General features: G+C 37.4%; 1 protein-coding gene across 8 annotated transcripts in view; it reads left to right on the forward strand.

Annotated features, from left to right (window-relative positions):
- LOC134354940 (very long chain fatty acid elongase 4-like) overlaps positions 1-21,283 on the forward strand; it is a 51,077-nt gene that overhangs the window by 23,277 nt on the left and 6,517 nt on the right. For all 8 annotated transcript variants that reach the window (XR_010019932.1, XR_010019929.1, XR_010019931.1 and 5 more), the window contains 6 exons: positions 6,382-6,468; positions 7,014-7,201; positions 8,091-8,171; positions 12,038-12,094; positions 13,814-13,928; positions 20,632-20,759. Coding sequence is in view for 4 of the 8 variants with exons in the window: in XM_063064457.1 (XP_062920527.1) it covers positions 6,382-6,468; positions 7,014-7,201; positions 8,091-8,171; positions 12,038-12,094; positions 13,814-13,928; positions 20,632-20,759 (656 nt within the window). In the remaining 4 variants the exon portion in view is untranslated. The remainder of the gene's footprint in view (positions 1-6,381; positions 6,469-7,013; positions 7,202-8,090; positions 8,172-12,037; positions 12,095-13,813; positions 13,929-20,631; positions 20,760-21,283) is intronic.

The raw sequence follows: 21,283 nt of genomic DNA on the forward strand, positions 1-21,283 counted from the left end.
ATAATCTATATACTACTAAAACTCTCATGCTCTGTTTGTCTGTTTGTGACCTCCATTTAGCGCAAATGGTGCATTACAGCGGCACTTTTTCTGGCTAAATCGAATTAAAATGCGCTAATTTACAGAATGCAGGCAAAGTTCAGGGTTATATATTCATATAAAATTGCTCATTCACCAAAAATCAACAGTCTGGCTTTCACCCGAGACCCGATCAGCCATCATGGAAATCGGGATGCGACAGCCGGACGCATGCGCACGGCCAGCCTCAGCAGTGACACCTACTGAAGCAAAAGAGCAAGGCAGCTCTATTTCGAGGGGTCACATTCTGCTAATCACCATCAGCATGTGCAGAATTGGGATAGATCTAACTGCCACCCATCAATAACAGATAATTAAATCTTATTATAATGACGTACTTTGAGACACCCATAAAACCCTTTGCTGCAGTCAAAGGACAGCGGTGACTATATCACATCCATTTAGGAGAGCACCAACCACATCATCAAGAATAATCAGCATCCTTTGGTGTTAGTGCTTCGTATCTTCTATCCAGCATTAGGGTTACCCCACTATGGGAAGAATGTTGAGCCTTTGGAGAGGGTGCAGAAGAGGTTTACCAGGATACTGCCTGGTTTAGAGGGCATGTGCTATCATGAGAGGCTGGATAAACTTGGATTGTTTCCTCTGGAGAGTTGGAGGCTGAGGGGAGATCTGACAGAAGTTTATAAAATTATGAAAGGCATATTGTAGATACAGTAGACAGGGAGTATCTGTTTCACAGTATTGAAATGTCTAATACCAAAGGGGATGCAAGGGATAGATTCAAAGGAGATGTGAGAGGCAAGTTTTTTCACTCAAAGAGTCGTGGATGCCTGGAATGCACTGTTTGGTATGGTGGTAGAGGCAAAGACATTAAAGGCTTTGAAGAGACATTTCTATAGGCACATGGATGTAAGAGAAGGATGTGGACATTGTGTAGGTTTGTGGGATTAGTGTTTGGGTATTTTTGATTTGCTTTTTAGTTGGTTCGGTGCAACATTGTGGGCCAAATAGTCTGTTTCATGCTGTACTCTTTGTTCTAGAAAGTTGTGTAAAAAAACGATCTCTTTGGAATAATGAAGTGAGAGTAGGGGAGGGAAAGACGAGTCCAGTGGCTGGTGGGGCAGAACCTTATACTTGTACTAGACAACGGGGTGACCCGTTGGGGCACCCTTTGAGAGAAGGGTAGTGCAGTCTGATGTGACCAGAATGAACATTAAATTTTCCTGAATGCTATTGGTTTCGCTTTGCTTTGGAAACTGAAGTAGAAAACCTCAGTTTATTAAAGAAGAACGACGTGTAGCAAAGCAAATATAACTGCTCCTCGTTTAACGAAGGACACTTTTGATGGCATCATTTCTGGTTTATCTGCCACCCTTGTGCCTCTCGTTGTCATTCTGGAGATGTGCAGTCCTTTCATCCCCCGCCTCTTCATCTCTTCTGCGTTTGTTGTTTGTCTCTGATCCTGGAGACGTGCATGCCTCTCCTCCTCTGTCTCTTCTTCTCTCATCTTTTTTTGTCTTGACTCTTTGACCCTGGAGTCGTGGAGTTTACAAAGAATGGTGCCAAAAATAAAAGGAAATCCAACGAGTGGCTGTTCCATGAGCGAAAACGTCGTGTTAAATCCACTCACTGGATCTTTTTTGTTTTTTGGCACCACTCTTTGTGAACCCTAGAGTCTGTTGTGCGTAAAAATCCCAGGAGATCAGCAGTTTCTGAGAGACTCAAATCACCCTGGGCATCACCTAATTAATTAGCTTGTTTATTTCGGCTTTTTTCTTACAGAGGCGCCGGACGAGTTCCAGAGCGCTCTGGCTATGACTGCACCCCTGTTTGTCAAGTTCATCAACTTTGCCTACAACCTCCACCCTGCCCTTAAATTCACTTGGTCCATTTCTAACACCTCCGTCTCCTTTCTTGCTCTTTTTCCATCTCTGGATACAAACTGTTGACCGACATCTTTTATTAACGTACCAATTCCCGTGACTGTCTTGACTGTACCTCTTCCCACTGTCTCCTGTAAAAATATTATTCCTTTTTCTTAGTTCCTTTGTCTCCACCACATAGGTTCCCGGAATGAGAATTTCCTTTCTAGGACAACAGAGATGTTCTCCTTCAAAGAGCAGGTTTTCCCTTCCTCCATCATTGTCGCTGCCCTCAACCACATCTCCTCCATTTCCTGGACATCGGCACTCACCCTAACTTCCTGCGGCCTTAACCAGGAAAGAGTTCCACTTGTCTTACCATACCATGAGCCTCTGCATCCAACACATCATTCTCTGTGACTTCTGCCAGCTTCAATTGCATCTTACCACCAAACACATTTTTGACCTCCCCTCCCCCCCCCCACTCTGCACTTTCCTCGGGGATCGCTCCCTCTGTGGTTCCTTTGTCCATTCATCCCTCCTCTCTAATCTCCTGTCACTTATCCCTGTAAGTGGCCAAAGTGCTACACCTGTCCATTAACCTCCTCCCTCACCTCCATTCAGGGCCCAAAGCAGTCTTTCCAGGTGAGGTAACATTATTATATTCGCTGCCTCCGAAGTGGCCTCGACATTGGTGAGGCCTGCTGTAAATTGGGGGACCGCTTTGTTGAGCTCCACCGGTCCATCCATCAAAGCAGAATTTCCTGGTGGCCAAACATTTTCATATTCATAGTCATAGTCATACTTTATTGATCCTGGGGGAAATTGGTTTTCATTGCAGTTGCACCATAAATAATAAATAGTAATAGAACAATAAATAGTTAAATAGTAATATGTAAATTATGCCAATAAATTATGAAATAAGTCCAGGACCAACCTATTGGCTCAGGGTGTCTGACCCTCCAAGGGAGGAGTTGTAAAGTTTGATGGCCACAGGCAGGAATGACTTCCTATGACATTCTGTGCTGCATCTCAGTGGAATGAGTCTCTGGCTGAATGTAATCCTGTGCCTACCCAGTACATTATGTAGTGGATGGGAGACATTGACCAAGATGGCATGCAATTTAGACAGCATCCTCTTTTCAGACACCACCGTCAGAGAGTCCAGTTCCATCCCTACAACATCACTGGCCTTACGAATCAGTTTGTTGATTCTGTTGGTGTCCGCTACCCTCAGCCTGCTGCCCCAGCACACAACAGCAAACATGATAGCACTGGCCACCACAGACTCGTAGAACATCCTCAGCATCTTGTATCCATTCCAGTTCCAACATGTCGGTCAATGGCCTCCTCTTGTGCCACAATGAGGCCACTCTCGGGGTGCAGGAGCAACACCTTATATTCCATATAGGTGGCTTTCAGTCTGATTGCATGAACATTGATTTCTCCTTCCAGTGAAGTTTTTTTTTCCATTCCCCCATCCCTCTCCTAATCTCCACTCCAGCCTCTCGTCTCCTCTCACTTGCCTATCACCTCCCTCTGCTGCCCCTCTTCCCTTTCTCACATGGTTCACTCTCATCAGATTCCTTCCTCTCCAGCCCTTGAACTATCCCACCCACCTGGCTTCACTTATCACCTAGCTATCCTGCTTCCCCTCCCCGACCTTTTTATTCTGGCATCTTTCCCCCTTCCTTTCCAGTCTCAGTCCGAAACGTCGACTGTTTATTCATTTCCATAGATGCTTCCTGACCTGCTGAGTTCCTCCAGCATTTTGTGTGTGTTGCTCACCCACCTTTTCTTTTCTCCTATTCTTCTGAAGAATGTAAAGCAACCAGAATATTTAGCCCCCACTTTTCATTACTTGCTTGTATAAAGCCATCAGATTAAACATATTTATTCATTTATTTGTATTTTATTATCCTAAATATGCCTCAAAATGTCTTTACAATTTTTCTCCAATACAATGCACGCTATAGTTATTTATGATCCCAGGGCATGCCCAGTCTCAAGGGATTGCATAATCTCCAATGAAAGTACTATTGTTACGGCTGCATTTATGAGCCTGGTACTCGAAGGAGCTAAATTCATGGAATTAACCATTGTGAACCCTTTTTGTTAGATACCAGTTGATTTTGATTCTGATAGTTGAATTAGCCATTATGTGTAACAAAACTGTTTTGTACCACTGTGTTGCAGTCATGAAAATTTGGAAAGGACTGTCACTTTGAATGTTGACGTTTGATGTAAGCAATTGTGAGCTGTTTTATGTAGTTTCCATGTAAATATGTGCATTTGAAGTAGTAAGCTTATTTACAAAATGATTCCATGGTCAAATATATTTAGTTAATTTCCAATTGTAGTTACTCAAAAGATGTCCAGTTAAAAAGTGCAAATTGATGAAAAGCAAGTCAGAACTTGAATAAAGGTAGAGGAGACTCGATTTTGCTTGTTCTGTTGGTACCAAAGTTTGTTCCTCGTGTACAGGAATGGGTAATTACTACAAGGTAGAAGTGAAAAATGGGAGTATAGTGGCACAATTCAAATTATAGAAAACTCCAGTAAGATTTAAGAGGATATCATTAAAGTCTACACAGTGAGCATGTAAATGGGAATTGAAATTCAATATGGGTGTAACGCTCAGCTATATTGGCTGGTATATATTCAGGGAAAATCCCGTCCGGCGCCTGCCTGAACACTTCTAGTTGTCTCGGTTGCTGTACCACTGCCACCAAAATCAGTTTCAAACATCAATTATCAGCCAGCACACCCAGTACGTTTTACCAAGTACACTTTATAGATATCACTAAGTCTATGAAATTAATATAAATTCAATACAGAAAAAGGGAATGGAAAAGGCACCAGACTTATCAAAGTTCAAGTTCTTCGTGCACACGTTGGAGCTCAGGAATTCCTTTGGGACCACCCTGACCCTGTCGACTCGCGGCTCGGGACCACCTGGAGTGGCCGACCGGCGCCTTCCCGCGCGTCCGTCGTCCTCCTGGTGTCTCCTCCGACTCCCCGCCAAAAGCCCCTGGTTCCCAGTCATATGAGGCAGCATTATCACCCCAAGAAAGAATAACATGGACACCCATTGTCTAATAGTACCTCTGCTATCTGTATTAACCCAAGCAAATTTCTAGCTGGAGACTTTCTCAGCATTTAACATAACATAGAAGCCATTTTAATCCACATACGCAGCAGTATAAAAGATTAATATAACAAAGAAGCCATTTTAAGCTTAACATAACAAAGAAGAAACCCTGTACATGGGTAAATGTAATTTGTGTATTTTGGTATTAGTAATTGAAGGAGTGAGTCTCCGTGCAGTGGAGCAACTAAAAGATCTCTGACTGCAAGTATATTGTATAATCGACCAGAAGTTGCACCACTGCTAAGTGAGGCCATTTGTAGTGTGGGAGGTGAGAAAACAAGTCAAGCTTTGGGGTATATTTCTAGGGAGACTGCTTTGAAAATTAGGACAATTATTCAGAATCTTTATTGCACCTTGGTTATGTAATTGTTGCTATCACAAAAGTTGCCTGACTAGCTGAGTTCCTCCCAGCAGATTTTATCTTTTTTCTCCAGATTCCTGCGCCTCTTGTGTTTGCCTTCATATAAAATGTAATGAGGTACTGAAGAGGATGCAGAGAAGATTTACAAGGATAATTCCAGAGATACAGGAGTATATCTATCAGGAAAGGATGAACAGACTTTTGTTTTCTCATTCTGACCTAATAGAGATCTTTATAATGATCAATATAGGATGGCCACATAGAATCAGAGGATTCAAAGGAAATCTCTATCATTAAGAATGGTTTGGATGTAGAATTTGCTGACATGAGGTGAATAGAATAGATGAATTTAGGAATAAATGAATAAACAGATTGGACTGAAAGGAATGGAGGGTTATACTGAAGAGATTAGGGAGGATGTGTGAGTGAGGTACAAGTGTCAATGCAGACATGCTGAACTGAATGGATTGTTTCTGTGCAACTTGTAGATAACAAATGCTTTTTTTTCATCCCAATTTGAAAGCAGACTTGTGTGGGCAGAGGGTAACTTGTTTACATTTTGTCTCCTGAGCAACATAACTTTCATCAGACCCTGAAAATGTTCAACTGATCATAATGTCTCCAAGCAATCTTAGATGTTCGCATTATCTAAACTATTTTACTCAGGTGCTGTGGGCGATAGATTATCTACCTCAGAATGTTGGGCCTTAAATATGCTGCTCCAGAATAAAAAGGCATAGGTTTTGTCATTTTTCTAACTTGTCATCTTGCTTGTGCAGTACCCTAATAATGAGGGATTATAAAAAAGGCTTGCGGAGCTCCTAATGGCCAATTTTGGAACATTTAAATTGTTTTGTCTGTATTGTCTTCTAAAAGGAATTAATTACAAAATAGAAAATAAAAATAGTCCGGCACTTGACTGTTAAGTCAATTTTAGTGTCATATTTTAATGTTTTGTTTTCCAGAACTTCTGAATAAGGCTTTTGTGATATCCATGGCTTCCACCTGGGAGAAGATAAGAGATTTTTATGACTGGGCTGTAGAAAATGGAGGTAAGTATAACAGCATAGCAACGTGATCTTGAGAATCTAATTTGTTCTAGTTTTTAAAAGGTACAAGTTGGAGTGGTTTACAGAATAATTCGGGGATAAAAATGGGTTGTTGATTTTACAGTTTGTGTACTTTTTCGGCATCAGCAATGGTTCCAGTCTTAGCAGATGGACCTGGGTTATTTTTGTTCCAAGGAGTGGTTCAGAAGAAAGGTCACTGATACTCTTAAGGGAAAATTGCTGAAATATTTCAAATGGGAGCTTAGAGAGAGAGGCTGAAGGAGTTTTAATTTCAATTCTTGCAAATATTTATCCTATTTGCAGAAAGGTTCACTTTCACCTTACCGACTTGAAATTCTCATTGGGCTCATGCCAGGCTCAAGGACGTCCTGGAGTAGGTACAGAGCATTATTAAAGTGGAGGGCAATCCATATTTTTTGTGTATGCTAGTTGAGGATAAATGAGTTTCAATATTTTGAAGTTTTAAAATCTGTTTGTGAATTGAATTATTTTTATCTCTAATTATCTATCTTTAAAATCCATTTCAGATAAGAGGACTGACCCTTGGTTTCTGGTTTATTCACCCATTCCTGTTTTTGTGACCTTCATTATCTACCTTCTAATCTGCAAGTATGGACCAAAGTACATGCTGAATCGAGAACCATTCAATCTGAAATATGTTCTCATCGTTTACAATTTTGCTCTTGTCGCGATTTCAGCTTACATTTTCTGGGAGGTATACATGTTTCTTTTGAACTATAATAAACCATGTTTTGCTTTTTATTTGAGCTATATGCTTGCTCAGTTCTATTGATTTAAATAGTTTTGTGGGCAAATCAGGCTGGTCCACTATCATTATCTCTGGAATGTGGGCTTCATTCTGACTGAAGGAATAAAGTCAAAGTTCTGTCTCTGATTGCATAAAAGAGCTTCCACAACAAAAAAAACTACCTGTTTAATGAGAGTATCAATGAAAAATGATAAAAATGGTGGTGTTTGCTCTTCCCTATTTTGTTGCAGGAATGTTGTACACAACACTAATTTTTTTTTAAGTAAAATAATTGTCTTAATCTCATGATATATTAAATATCCTTTACACTCTCACATGAGATATGACTACTTACTGACCGGACCAGTACATATTGCCTTCAGGAAGATCTGCCTCTGTAGTCCTCATGCTAAAGATATCTGTGATATAGTTTGGTGGTGAGTCCCAGAACTTTGATCCAGTGATAATGAAGAACAATGAAATATACTTCCATATTTGATATGCAGGCAGTGGTATTCCCATGTGCTTGCTGTTTTTATTCTTGCTATTGACGCCGATGTTCCAAATATGAATGTGTAGTATATCTACTGCAACAGATGATCAAAGGCAATTTTCTGAACCCTAAGTAGCCAGAAATCCCATTCCGAGCCATCAGTATCTGTATGTAAAATACAAGGAAGTTACTTTCCCTGCTCCTGTTCATCATTAGGATGACATTCTCTTCAAGATTTTTGACTAATGTGAACTGTATCTCTTTATGTCAACTACTTTGTCATTTGATTCTATTTCACTACTTTCTGTGTACAATTGTACCAATTATGTACCTTGGTAATCTGGAAAAAAATCTGCATTCTAGTTTCTAGTGACATCCATTCGTGCAAACTACAGCTATCTTTGTGAACCTGTGGATTACAGCAACAGTGAACTTGGATTACGGGTAAGAAGCAAAACCCAAATGGGTGGGTTGTTATGTAGCATTAAATTTTGACTTGTGGGTTAGGGAAGTACTTTTCATTTATTCCATAGCATATCTATGAGTCTGTTTCTGAAAAGAAATGAGAACTCTTTGGCGTTCTGATTTGTTCTCTCTAGTTAATTTCATTGCTGATTAAAAGTTTACAGGTTGAGTTGGTGGTGAGGAAGGCAAATGCAATGTTAGTATTCATTCTGAGAGGATTAGGATATAAAAGCAAGGATGTAATGTTGAGGCTTTATAAGGCGCCGGTGATGCCTCACTTGGGGTATTGTGAGCAGTTTTGGGCTCCTTACCTGAGAAGAAATGTGCTAACATTGGAGACAATTCAAAGGAGGTTCACAAAAATGACTCTGGGATTGAAAGACTTATCATATGAGGAGCATTTGATGGCTGTCAGGACCTGTACTCACTGGAGTTCAGAAGAATGGGGGAGGGGGCTGGAATCTCATTGAAACCTGTCAAGTGTTGAAAGTCCTCAATTGAGTAGGTGTTTCCTACGATGAGGGAGTCGAGGACCAGAGGACTCAGTCTCAGAGTAGAGGAGCATCTATTTAGAAAGGAGATGGGGAATTTCTTCAGTCGGAGACTAGTGGAAATCATTGCCTCAGGCGGCTGTGGAGGCTAAATCATTGGGTAAATTTAAGGCAGAGGTTGATAGATTCTTGATTTGTCCAGGCATGAAGGGATACGGGGACAAGGCAGGAGATTGGGGCTGAGGGGGAAATGGATCAGCCATGATGAACTGGCGGAGCAGACTCCATGAGCCAAATGGCCTAATTCTGCTCCTATATCTTACGGTCTTATTTAAAAAGAATCCTTTCCATTTCAAAGTTTAAAATGGGAAGAAAAGTGAGTAAGACCAAAAATTGTGGTGACAATATTTCCATTTGCAAACTCGGCTACGGATTTGGATCTCTAACAGGAGATTTATTTTGCAATATAGTAGTGTAATTGGCTTCTATAACATTTGCAGTTGGGACCAGATGTACTTGAACCTTCTGAATGTTTGTTTTGTTAACAGTAAATAAATAAAAACCTGGGTTGGATCTAATTGTTTTATTTCATGACATAAAATACGTGGAGAAATAAGGATGATTGTGATTGCTCAGTTCAAAAATACTTAGTGTAATTTTGCATATAAAGTGCAGACAATGCTAGTTACACTTTGGCAGGTTGTGCTTCTTGGGCAGAATGACCTCTACGTTCATGTTCTTTTTCCCTTGGACAAGCCCACAGTTGTTTCAGTCCTCTTGCACCACTTTGTAATCACTTTTGGCTTTGATTCACTGACCTTCATTTGAAAATTCCCTCTAACTCTATTGCAAAATCTGGCCTCTCTTGCTTTTCCATTCATGGGTTGATAAATTGGACATCCCAACATAAGGTCATGTATCAGTGTATACATATCTACTGTTTGCATAATGCCTTAACATTATTTTTCACTTCAACATTAATATTCAGTGTTGTTTAAAATTCCTGGGTGCTGTTTATTTAGAAGTTCGGCACAGCCATGACCCTTCCGGCCCCACAGCCCCATGCCACCCAGTTACACCCATGTGAGCATTTAAGTACTGACCCGCGTGTCTTTGGAATGTGGGAGAAAACCAAAGCACTGAGAGGAAAAGCATGCCGTCATGGGGAGAATGTACAAACTTATTACAGGCAGCAGCGGAATTGAACCCGGCTGTCTGGTGCTGTTAGCTGCTACACTTCCATGTTGCTGTGGACATGATATTGTAGCTGGACCTAGCTGAATCAATCTAAACATTTGCTACGTAATTCTAAAACATAAATATTTGAATTGTATTGATGTAAGGTTGTCCATGGATACAGGGTATATTAGCATTGGCATTGAAGAAGTTGGGTGCTTCGCCAGCAGAAGAGTCTGCAGACCAGTGTTTGAAGTTCTGCATTAGCGTCCATTGTAAATATGCCATTTTCTGTACCCTCCTGTGCTGCATGAGTGACCTTCCCTTTTTGTTCCAGCTAAACTCGGCCTTTAACTAGATGTCATTGTTGCTTGTGTGTTCATGTTGGGGAGTTTTGCATTTGAGGAACTTTTCTTTTGCAATCAATTTTAATAGCATTACTGGAACCTTCCAAGACAAATTTTGTTAATTTTAATGTATTATTGCCTGGTGTCCAAGATGCCCTTGATTTGAAAGCCTAGACAATATATGGAACTGTAACACTGAAAGTCTGATCAATGCATTCTTATTTGAAAATTATATGCACAGTATACGTTAAAAAGGGTCATAACATTATAGGTAGCATTTTGTCCAACATTGTAACTGCAGTTTGAGAGCTATCTTAAGACAAAACTAGTTCAGAGCTCAAAGTAAAATTCATTATCTAAGTATATATATGTCACCACATATAACCCTGAGATTCTTTTTCCTGGGAGCATACTCAGCAAATCTTTTGAACAGTAACTCTAAACAATGAACAATAAACTCTGCAAATGCAGATATAAATAAATAGCAATAAATAACAAGTATGAAATAACAAGATAAGAGTCCTTAAATGAGTGTAGCTATCCCATTTTGTTCAAGAGCCTGATAGTTCAGGGGTAGTATCTGCTCTTGAACTTGATGGTGTGAGTCCTGAGGCACTTGTGCCCTCTACCACAGTGCTGGGCTCGCAACTGTTCATGAAATATACACTTAATGATTTGGAAGAGGGGACTGAGTGTGGCTTATCTTGCTGATGACTCTTAAATTGAATGGAAAAGCAAATTGTGCGGATGATATGGAGAGCCTGCAGAGAGATATAGATTGATTTAATGAGTGGACAGGCGTCCAGCAGATAGGATATAATGCTGGTAAGTGCAAGGTCATCGAATTCGGAAGGAGTAAATGGAAGATCAGATTATTATTTAAATAGTGAAAGATTACACCCTGCATTTGTCTGGAGAGACTTTGTAGCACGTGTGGATGCAAAAGGTTGGTTTGTAGGTGCAACAGGTAATCAAGCAAACATATGGAATGTTGGACTTCACTGGGGAAATAGACTTAGGATGGAGATGAAGAGCAACTATTTTTCCCAGAGAGTAGTGAATCTATGGCGATCTCTGCCCAGGAAGCAGTAGATGCTACTGCATTGAATACATTTAAGGCAGAGATATTTGCAAAACACTGCAATGAAGTGTTTTGGAGAAAAAGCAGGTAGGTGGAACAGAGTCCACGACCAGATCAGGCATCATCTTATTGAATGGTGGAACAGGCTCAACAGGCCAAATGGCCGACTCCTGCTCCAATTTCTTTTTTTTCAGTTATGCTTCTTACGAAGAATCCACTGAAACTTCCACTTTTACTGAAATTTCAAAATAGACTATGTTAGATTAGATTTTGCAGAAATGTCAGCATGTATGTGAAACAAACCCAGACATCCCAAATTTGTCGGAGGCTGATCGATGGAAATCCCACCTGATGAAGAAGATTGTGTATTGTTGGCATATTGATGATTTAGAAGTTTGATTGTTTTGGAAACTAAATAAGGTACAGTAAGGATTTCGTAATTTTTTTGATTTTAAAAACAAAGGAAGATTGAAATTAAATTATGTTGGACAACGTATGCAGCTAAGCCGAACAATTGTGAATGAAGCTTAATGTTACTAATAAAATTGCACTAAGCTCTGAAGAAGAAATGTATAATGTATTTTGCAAATGCAATCAATCAGGTGATAAATCAATGTTTTAGGCAGTTCCATCAGATTTATTGGACTCTGCGTCAACCTTTTGTTTTCCACCAATTCCAGTGAAGATGCTTTACAATTTGTTTTTGTTTTGCTTTAAAGTTTGTAGCTTTTTTATTCTCTCTCCTAATAGATGGCAAAAGTGTGCTGGTGGTTTTTCTTCTCCAAAGTCATTGAATTGATGGATACAGTAAGTAAATATCTTCATTTTAGAAGGTAATTTCAGTTATGTTAGTAGTGTTGGAGGATTATAAGGGCAACATTGACTCATTCTCGGTATGAGATTTTCAACAAAAAAATGTATCAATTGTTTTCAATGAGCTTCTTTAGTGTTAACTTTTTTTTTGGAAATAACCTCCTAAACTTTAAGTGGTAGTGGTTGCAAGTCTGATGTAACAGGAAGTGAAAATAAAGCCATGTGCAAATTTGTGTTCTTAAATGTATGATGAAGATTTGAATATTGTTCATTAGAATAATAACATTCCAATCCTGGAATAAATTTCCTTCTAAGTGCATTAGAGGAGGGGACTATTTTTAGCTTTCAACTCTGACCAACACTGACTAACTTCTGACTAGGGTCTGTTTGGTAAATTCTAGACTGAAAGTCAGAAAATTCCAGAAGTTTTATTTTCATTTTATAAGCTCATGTGCCACTTAGAGGTAAAGTCCATCCCCATTTCCTTGATGGATTGGAAATAAATGGAAACAACAGAAATTCTCTGTATCCTGGTCAATATTCTTCCTTAAAAGAATACCACAAGAGGTTGATGAGCCAGTCATTGAACTGATTAATGTTTGTGGAGATTGTGTGCAAAGAAAATCTTTCAATTACATGACTCTGCTCTGAGATATTGCTGAAGGAAGTGATGAGCTACCGTTTTAGTACAGGTTTTATTATCCCTTTGATGTAGAATAGAGGGTGATCATTTCAAGTATAGTTGTTGAATATGCTCCAAAAATAATTACTTTATTTCTAACTTTTGTTGAAATTGAAAAAACGAAACAATGAAACTCTAGATGAGTATCATGTACATTGAATATTGTTATGGCTTGGATAATTGCCAATTTGGGATTAGATTACTAAATCGGGTTAGTATCAATTAGTTAGAATATCTGTTCAAAATAGTGATGAATTATTAGCATTTGAACTATGGTACTTGGCTATTGAACAGGAGAACAAATGAGTAGCTTTCTACTTAGTAGCTTTTTATGGGGATCCTTATAAAAATTGAAGCATCTCAATATGTGTTTGCATGCTCATTTTCTAGAGTCTAACATCATGTTATTCAAATTCATCTTTCTGCATCGGCTTATCCATAGAATTAAATGAGCGTTGCAAGCATAATTTTCAGTGGCCTTGCTGCTAAGTTATTTTGACGTTCATCTCCATGGAATCCCACACAAGATGAGACTAAATGCAATCCTATTAGAAATTTAATCTCCCAGTGAGAAACATAATTTTCATGGCTTCAAAATGGGATTCAAATGAAAATTGGTACTAATATCAGAGATTTTGCACTTTCATCCAGGCCAGTATTCTTAGTGGCACTCAGTAATAGACAAGTCTGCTGATATCAGAGATAACTAGAGTATTGTATTTTGTGTATGTCAAATATAATGAACATCATAGCTACAGAGATTAACCAAGCTGATATATGCACCAGAACAGAGCTTTGTTCCAATTAAGATGAAAGTGAACAATCCAAATTTTATAAAGTAGTCTCCTGCTCTGAATTCTCAGCCTTTTTGATTACTGCCAGATGACAAGAGATGAGATTCACATAGTCTTGGTCACTGAGACATATTTCTGTTTTTTATTTAATTTGATAAGATTTCCACGTGGCACATGCAAATCGTGATTTTTTGTTTTGTTCCTGTCTGCTAACTTCATCTTGTTTCATTTTGGCAGGTATTTTTTATTCTGAGGAAAAAGCACAATCAAGTTACATTTCTTCACATCTACCACCACGGCACGATGATTTTCAATTGGTGGGCAGGAGTGAAATACGTACCAGGGGGACAGTGTAAGTATTCAGATAGTGGAGAAAAATGCAAACTTTGCGTGAAATAATCAGTCATTGATATGTAATGTCAAACCTTAGAAGGCAGGTTGCAGTTCGTCAATTAGCAAATGATTGGTAAGTAAACTATTTTGGTTTTCTTTAAGGTGGGTAATATTCTGGTCTGTAAAATTGTGATCATACTGTTGCTGCTTTATAAATGCCCATCTATTACATCATCCACTATGTGGAATTTATTTTGATCAACTCTCTGGAAAAGTGGAACCTTGCAGTGCAGAAAGGGCCATTTGCCCATTGTTCTGTGTTGGCTCTTTAAGATAGATATGCAGGGGGGTAAGAAAGGTTAAAATTGGAGGAATATTAGTTGGGAATAGTAACATTAATTTTGTCTATATATATATATAATTTTTTTTTGTTGTGGGGGAGCTGGAAGAAGCACTGACCAATTGCTACGCTATTCATGTGTGCAAGCGTGGCTTTAGCCACGACCCGTAAAATGGAGGGGGGTAGTGTTGTGTATCTTTTCATTCACAACATTAGTGGGGGGGTATTTTGTTTTTTCTTTTTTTGTATCCTTTCTATCTTTTTTTTTTCTTTTTGCCTGGAGGGTTGGGGGGGAAACACATAGCAACATGGTGAAGTTCAAAGAGATTCCCCAAGGAACTATGAGAGTTGAGAAGATACTTAATGTTTTAGATTGGAGTAACTTTGTTAAGAATAATGACTAATTTATAGAATTTTTTGAGTTTTAATGTTAACGGGCTTAATGGACAAGTGAAAAGAAAAAGAATCTTAACACATATTAAAAAAATGAAGATAGATTTAGCTTTTTTACAGGAAACGCACCTAACAGAAGCAGAACATCAGAAACTAAAGAGAGATTGGGTGGGTAGTGTTGTTGCGGCTTCATTTAATTCAAAAGCGAGGGGAGTAGCAATTTTGAATAATAAAACGTTACCAATTAGAATACAAAATGTAATAACTGATTCTGTGGGGAGATATGTGATTATACATTGTCAACTTTTCTCTGAACTATGGACTTTTATGAATATTTATGCACCAAACGAAAATGATGCAAAATTCATACAAGAAGCTTTTTTGAATTTGGCGGATGCACATGAAAAAATATTAATTGGAGGAGACTTTAATTTTTGCTTAGACCCAGTCTTAGATAGATCAACCAAGGCTGTTATAAAATCGAAGGTAGTAAATCTAACTTCATCATTGATGAAAGATTTAAATTTGATTGATATATGGAGAAGAATCAATCCTAAAGAAAGAGACTATTCGTTCTATTCTCATAGACATAAAACTTATTCAAGGATAGATTTTTTCCTATTATCAATGCATATTCAACACAGAGTGAAAAATATGGAATATAAAGCAAGAATATTATCAGATCATTCTCCCTTATTAATGACAATAATAATGGCTGATAAGGAAGAAGTGGCTTATAGATGGCAATTTAATTCAACATTATTAAAACGTCAAGATTTTTGTGATTTTATGAAAAAGCAGATTCAATTTTTTTTGGATACAAATTTTCATTCAGTGGATGATAAATTTATATTATGGGATGCGATGAAAGCATATCTTAGGGGCCAGATAATAAGTTATACGTCTAAAATTAAGAAAGAATATATGGCAGAACTAGATCAATTGGAAAAAGAGATTACAAAATTAGAAAAAGAATCTCAAAGATATATGTCAGAAGAAAAACGAAGGCAACTTGTCAATAAGAAGTTACAATATAATACGCTTCAGACATATAGAATGGAAAAAGCAATTATGAGAACTAAGCAAAGGTATTATGAGTTAGGTGAGAGAGCACATAAAATTCTTGCCTGGCAGTTGAAAACAGAACAAGCTTCCAAAACAATAAATGCAATTAGAACAAGGGCAAATAAAATATCTTATAAACCTCTTGAAATAAATGAAACCGTTAAAAGTTTCTATTCTGAATTATATCAATCAGAATCACAAAATGATGTTAATGAGATAGAAAGGTTTTTATCACAAGTATCTCTTCCAAAATTGAATTTGGAAGAACAGGAGGGATTAGATATGCCTTTTACATTAAAAGAAGTTGAAGAAGCTTTAGGATCACTCCAAGGTAATAAATCTCCAGGAGAAGATGGTTTTCCACCTGAATTTTATAAAAAATTTAAAGGATTATTATTTCCTTTCTTTATGGAACTAATACGTCAAGCAGAAAAAACACATAAACTCCCAGAATCTTTTTCAACAGCGATTGTAATAGTATTGCCAAAAAAAGACTGAGACCCTATGAAACCAACATCATATAGGCCTATTTCTCTATTGAATACAGATTACAAAATAATAGCAAAAATTTTATCGAATAGCTTATCTAAATATTTACCAAAATTAATACATATGGATCAAACAGGATTTATTAAAAATAGACAATTGGCAGATAATGTAACCCGGCTACTCAGTATAATTCATTTGGCACAAAAAAGGGACAAGAAGAGTATAGTAGTAGCCTTGGATGCAGAAAAAGCATTTGATAGATTAGAATGGGATTTTTTATTTAAAGTATTAGAAAAATATGGGTTAGGAACATCTTTTATAAATTGGATTAAAACTTTAAATTCTAACCCTAAGGCTAAAGTAGTGACAAACTCTCAAATTTCAACACCATTCCAGTTAAAAAGGTCAACTAGACAAGGTTGTCCATTTATCACCTGCTTTATTTGTACTGGCGATAGAGCCATTAGCAGAACTAATCAGAATTGATCCAGATATTATGGGTTTTAGAGTTAGTCAGGAGGAATATAAAATTATAATCTTTTTGCCGATGATGTTTTGATCTACTTAACAAACCCACAACATTCGTTACAATTATCTTCTAGATTGGATGAATATGGGAAGGTATCAGGTTACAAAATAAATTGGGATAAAAGTGAAATTTTACCTCTTACTGAAGGAAACTATAGTCAATGTCGATTAGTAACCCAATTTAGATGGCCGGTAAATGGTATAAAGCATTTAGGTATAAGACTTGATAATGATGTAAAGAATTTATATAAATTTAATTATTTACCACTATTGAAAAAAATTCAAGAAGATTTTGACAAATGGATGATACTACCAATAACATTAGTAGGTAGAGTCAATGTTGTAAAAATGAATATATTTCCTAGATTACAGTATTTGTTTCAAACATTACCAATACAATTGCCACAGAAATTTTTTCAAGAGTTAAATAAATCTGTGAGAAAATTTCTTTGGAAAGGTAAAATGTCAAGAATATCATTGGAAAAACTGACATGTAAATTTAGGTTAGGAGGGTTACAACTTCCTAATGTTAAGGGGAGTGGGGATGGTAGATTTTATCTTTTCATGTATTCTTTTTGAAAACTCAATAAAAATTATATTATTAAAAAAATAGATATGCAATATGAAAGGTTCTGTGTGAGATAATGGAGTCAATGAAATGCAGCACAGAAAATGGCATTTTGGCCCAATGAGTCTGTGCCAACCATTACTACCCATTTACACTAATCCCTCATTGATTTCTTTTTTTTAATTTAATTTTTTTTTTATTTGGATAGGGAGTTCACAATTATCATGTACTTTTTTCACACATATAACCTTTTCCATTTTTTTATATGTATAAAACTACAATTATTTATACATTCTTAAGTACACATTGAGATGATATAAAAGCAAAATAAACATTTAAATAGATAATTATGTACTGTGGTAAATCTAACCTATTAGGCTAAGTAATGAAATTAGTTGTTAAGAAAAATGGTAATAATAGTTTCCATACAACCCCTCTGGACCATTTCCACTGGTCCAAAATGTTGCATACAAGCCAATATACCAACCATTGTAGGTGTTTATATCCCAATTTGTTCGTGTTTGTTCCTGCCCACAGACATAATTATCCAATCCCTATGTACTTATTTACTTAATTTTTTCATTTTTTTTTATCCCTTTCCCAAATCTTTCCCTTTACTTGTGTTAATTCTCTATTTTCCAAAAAAAAACAACAAACATTTAGACTAGGGGTGCTTACGTTAGCAATATTACTGTGTTGATGAGAAGAGCAATATAAATCATTAGGAGAGTCATCTAAAGTCTGCTTGCATTGGGGTTATATATTCAATGTTCTCTCCAAGTCAAAGAATTAGTTGAGGACCATTGAAAGCTGCAGATTTTCCCCCAAGCCTCCTCTGAAAGTACCAACCCCGCTTCTTTCTCCCACTTCTCTTTAATATACAGTGTATTTACATTTTTAGCATGAGAGAGTGCATTATATAGGCGAGAAACTGATTTACTAGGTATTGAACTGCAAGCCGAATTCAGAATCTTGAAAAATTCTAATTCTACTGTTGATAGGTCTGTATATCTACAACTCTGGTTAACATAGTTTTGTATTTGAGGGTACCTAAAAAAGTCATTATGTTCTAGGCCATGTTTGTCCTGCAGGATTTGGAAACTTTGTAATACTCTTTTATCTATAAATGAGAGGTAGGTTGTAAGACCTTTCTTTATCCATAGCTCAAATCTTTTATCTCCTCTGTTGGGAAGGAATTCGGTATCATATGCACACCATCTAAAGAGTTTTAGCATGTTATTAATTCCACATGAATTAACCACATTCTGCCATACTTTTAATGTAAGATTTATCCAAGCATTATTAAATTTTTCCAACTGGGCCATCAATCCTTTGTCAGCTATTGAGGCCTGAAGAGGAAAACTGTCAACTAATCCAAATTCTATTTCCTTCCATCTAGCCTTATATTACCTATTACACCAATATAACAGAGGGGTTATCTGTGAGGCATAAAAATAATTTCTCAGGCAAGGAAGAACCATACCTCCTCTTTCCTTCCCTAACTGTAAGGTGTTATATCGAATTCTAGGTTTCCTTCCTTGCCAAATGAAGCGGGAAATCCATTTGTCCCATTCCCTGAATTGATTATCATCCACCTCCACTGGTAAAGTACGGAAAAGATATAATAACCGAGGAAGAATATTCATTTTTATAGTATTTATCCTTGAATTTAAACTTAAAAAGGGGATAAGATTCCATCTATGCATATCTGCTTTTATCTCTGAGATTAATGGCCCATAATTTACCTGTGACAGTGTTGAAAGATCCTTCGGCAGGGTTATTCCTAAATATTTTAATGATTTAGCTTCCCACTTAAGATCGTATGTATCCTGCAATTTTTTGGATGGTGTATAATTTAGGGACATAACCTGCGTTTTCTTTACATTTATTTTATAACCTGATATTTTCCCAAAGTCATCCAACAGTGTAAACAATCCTATAAATGATTTTTCTGGTTCACTCAGATAAACCAAAACATCATCTGCGAATAACGCCACTTTCTGTTCAATCCCTGCCACCTTGATACCTTTTACGATTTCGCTCTGTCTTATTAGTTGGGCAAGTGGTTCAATATATAGCGCAAAAAGGAGAGGAGAAATTGGGCATCCCTGTCTAGTGCCTCTCTCTAAAATGAAGGAGTCAGAGAGGTCCCCATTTATCTTAATTCGGGCTGTTGGGCTGTCATACAGAGTCTGAATTACTTTAATAAACCTTTCTTGAAAGCCGAATCTTCCTAACACTCTGTATAGGAATGCCCAACTAACCGAATCAAAAGCTTTCTCAGCGTCCAATCCTACTACCATTGTCTCTGTCTTGTTCTTATTAACCTGTTCTAATATGTGCAGAGTTCTCCTTATGTTGTCCTGTGTTTGTCTTTGTTGAATAAATCCAGTCTGGTCTAAATGGATTAGGCCAGGTAAAAGCTTTTCCAATCTGCGCGCTAATATAGATGTAAATAGTTTGTAATCTAAATTAAGAACACTAATTGGCCGATAATTGCCACATTCTAGTTTATCTTTACCCTCTTTAGGAATAACTGAAATAATCGCTTCTCTCCAGGAAGGTGGAGTTTCTCCTCTCTGCAAGATCCAATTAAAGGTGTTAAGTAGTAATGGGGCTAACTGTGTCTTCAGGGACTTGTACCACTCTGAGGTAAACCCATCAGAACCCGGGGACTTTCCAGCCTTTAACCTAGAGATGGCCACGTTCAGTTCTTTGACAGTTACTGGTTCTAATAAACTTTCATTTTGTAAATCTCTAAGTTTAGGTAGATCTAAAAAATTCAATACACTGTCTATATAGGGCTCATTGGGGGCCCGGGGTTGGGAGTACAGCTCTCGATAATACGTTTCAAAACTCTCTTGAATTTTCCCTATTGTACTCTCCACAAGCTTTGTCTTTGGATTCTTTATTTTATGAATTGTATTGTCTGCTTGTTGTTTTCGTAATTTATATGCTAATAATCTAGCTGATTTACCTCCTACTTCATAATTCTTTTGTCTCAGGTAAAGAAAATTTCTTTGAGTTTCCAACATATAAATATCATCAATTTCCCTCATTGATTTCATGTTTATTTTCCCCATATTCTCATCAATTCCTCCAATTCTACCACTCAGCCTACATTCTAGGGGCATCTTACAGTGGCTACATAACCTGCATGCCTTTGAAATGTGGGTCTTGTAGCAGAGAAAGCTGTTTGGCTGTCATCTTTGTTTCATCTTTCTAAACGATTAGAATAGTGAGCGAAATCAGTAATTCTTTACATATAACTAGACTTTGATCTTATTATGTAGAATATGTAACTAATAGTCTTTAATCTATGTTCTTTGTCTTTTTCAGCCTTCTTCATCGGCTTGTTGAACTCCTTTGTACACATTGTGATGTACCTGTACTATGGAATTGCTGCTATGGGGCCACACATGCGCAAGTACCTGTGGTGGAAGCGCTATCTCACAATGCTTCAGCTGGTATGTTGGTAACTTAGTCATTCATTATGTAGATTTCAAAATGGTGGAGGAGCACATAAAATTCTGAGTTGGACATAAAAGTGAGATTTAATATACCTGGATATTTGATCCACTCATAATCTTCTCTTTGGGATATACTTGTGCTCTTCTGTTGGGGTATCTCAGAAATTCATTGCGTCTTGCATGCTTCGCTGCAGGTGTAGCTTTCTGATTTCTGCTGGGCTTGGGTTTGGGTCTTCACTATAGTACTGATGTTGCTGCCTTCTCTTTCAAGACAGTGCTGACAATTAGGGCCAGATCTGCAGTCTATACCTATGCTAAAGGGAAAGATCTCCTTATAAACACATGAAATTCAACAAATCCTGTAGTCTTGAGTAACATACACAGTGCTCGAAGAATTCAGCAAGTTAGGCAGCGTCTGTAGAGGAGAATAAACAGTTAATGTTTTGGGCCAAAACCCTTAATCAGGGCACTTTATAATGTGTTAAGGGTGGAGTTGTATGTGCGTAACTGAAGTTAAGAAA

This window comes from Mobula hypostoma, chromosome 12 (assembly GCF_963921235.1).
Source record: "Mobula hypostoma chromosome 12, sMobHyp1.1, whole genome shotgun sequence".
NCBI classification, from domain to species: domain Eukaryota; kingdom Metazoa; phylum Chordata; class Chondrichthyes; order Myliobatiformes; family Myliobatidae; genus Mobula; species Mobula hypostoma.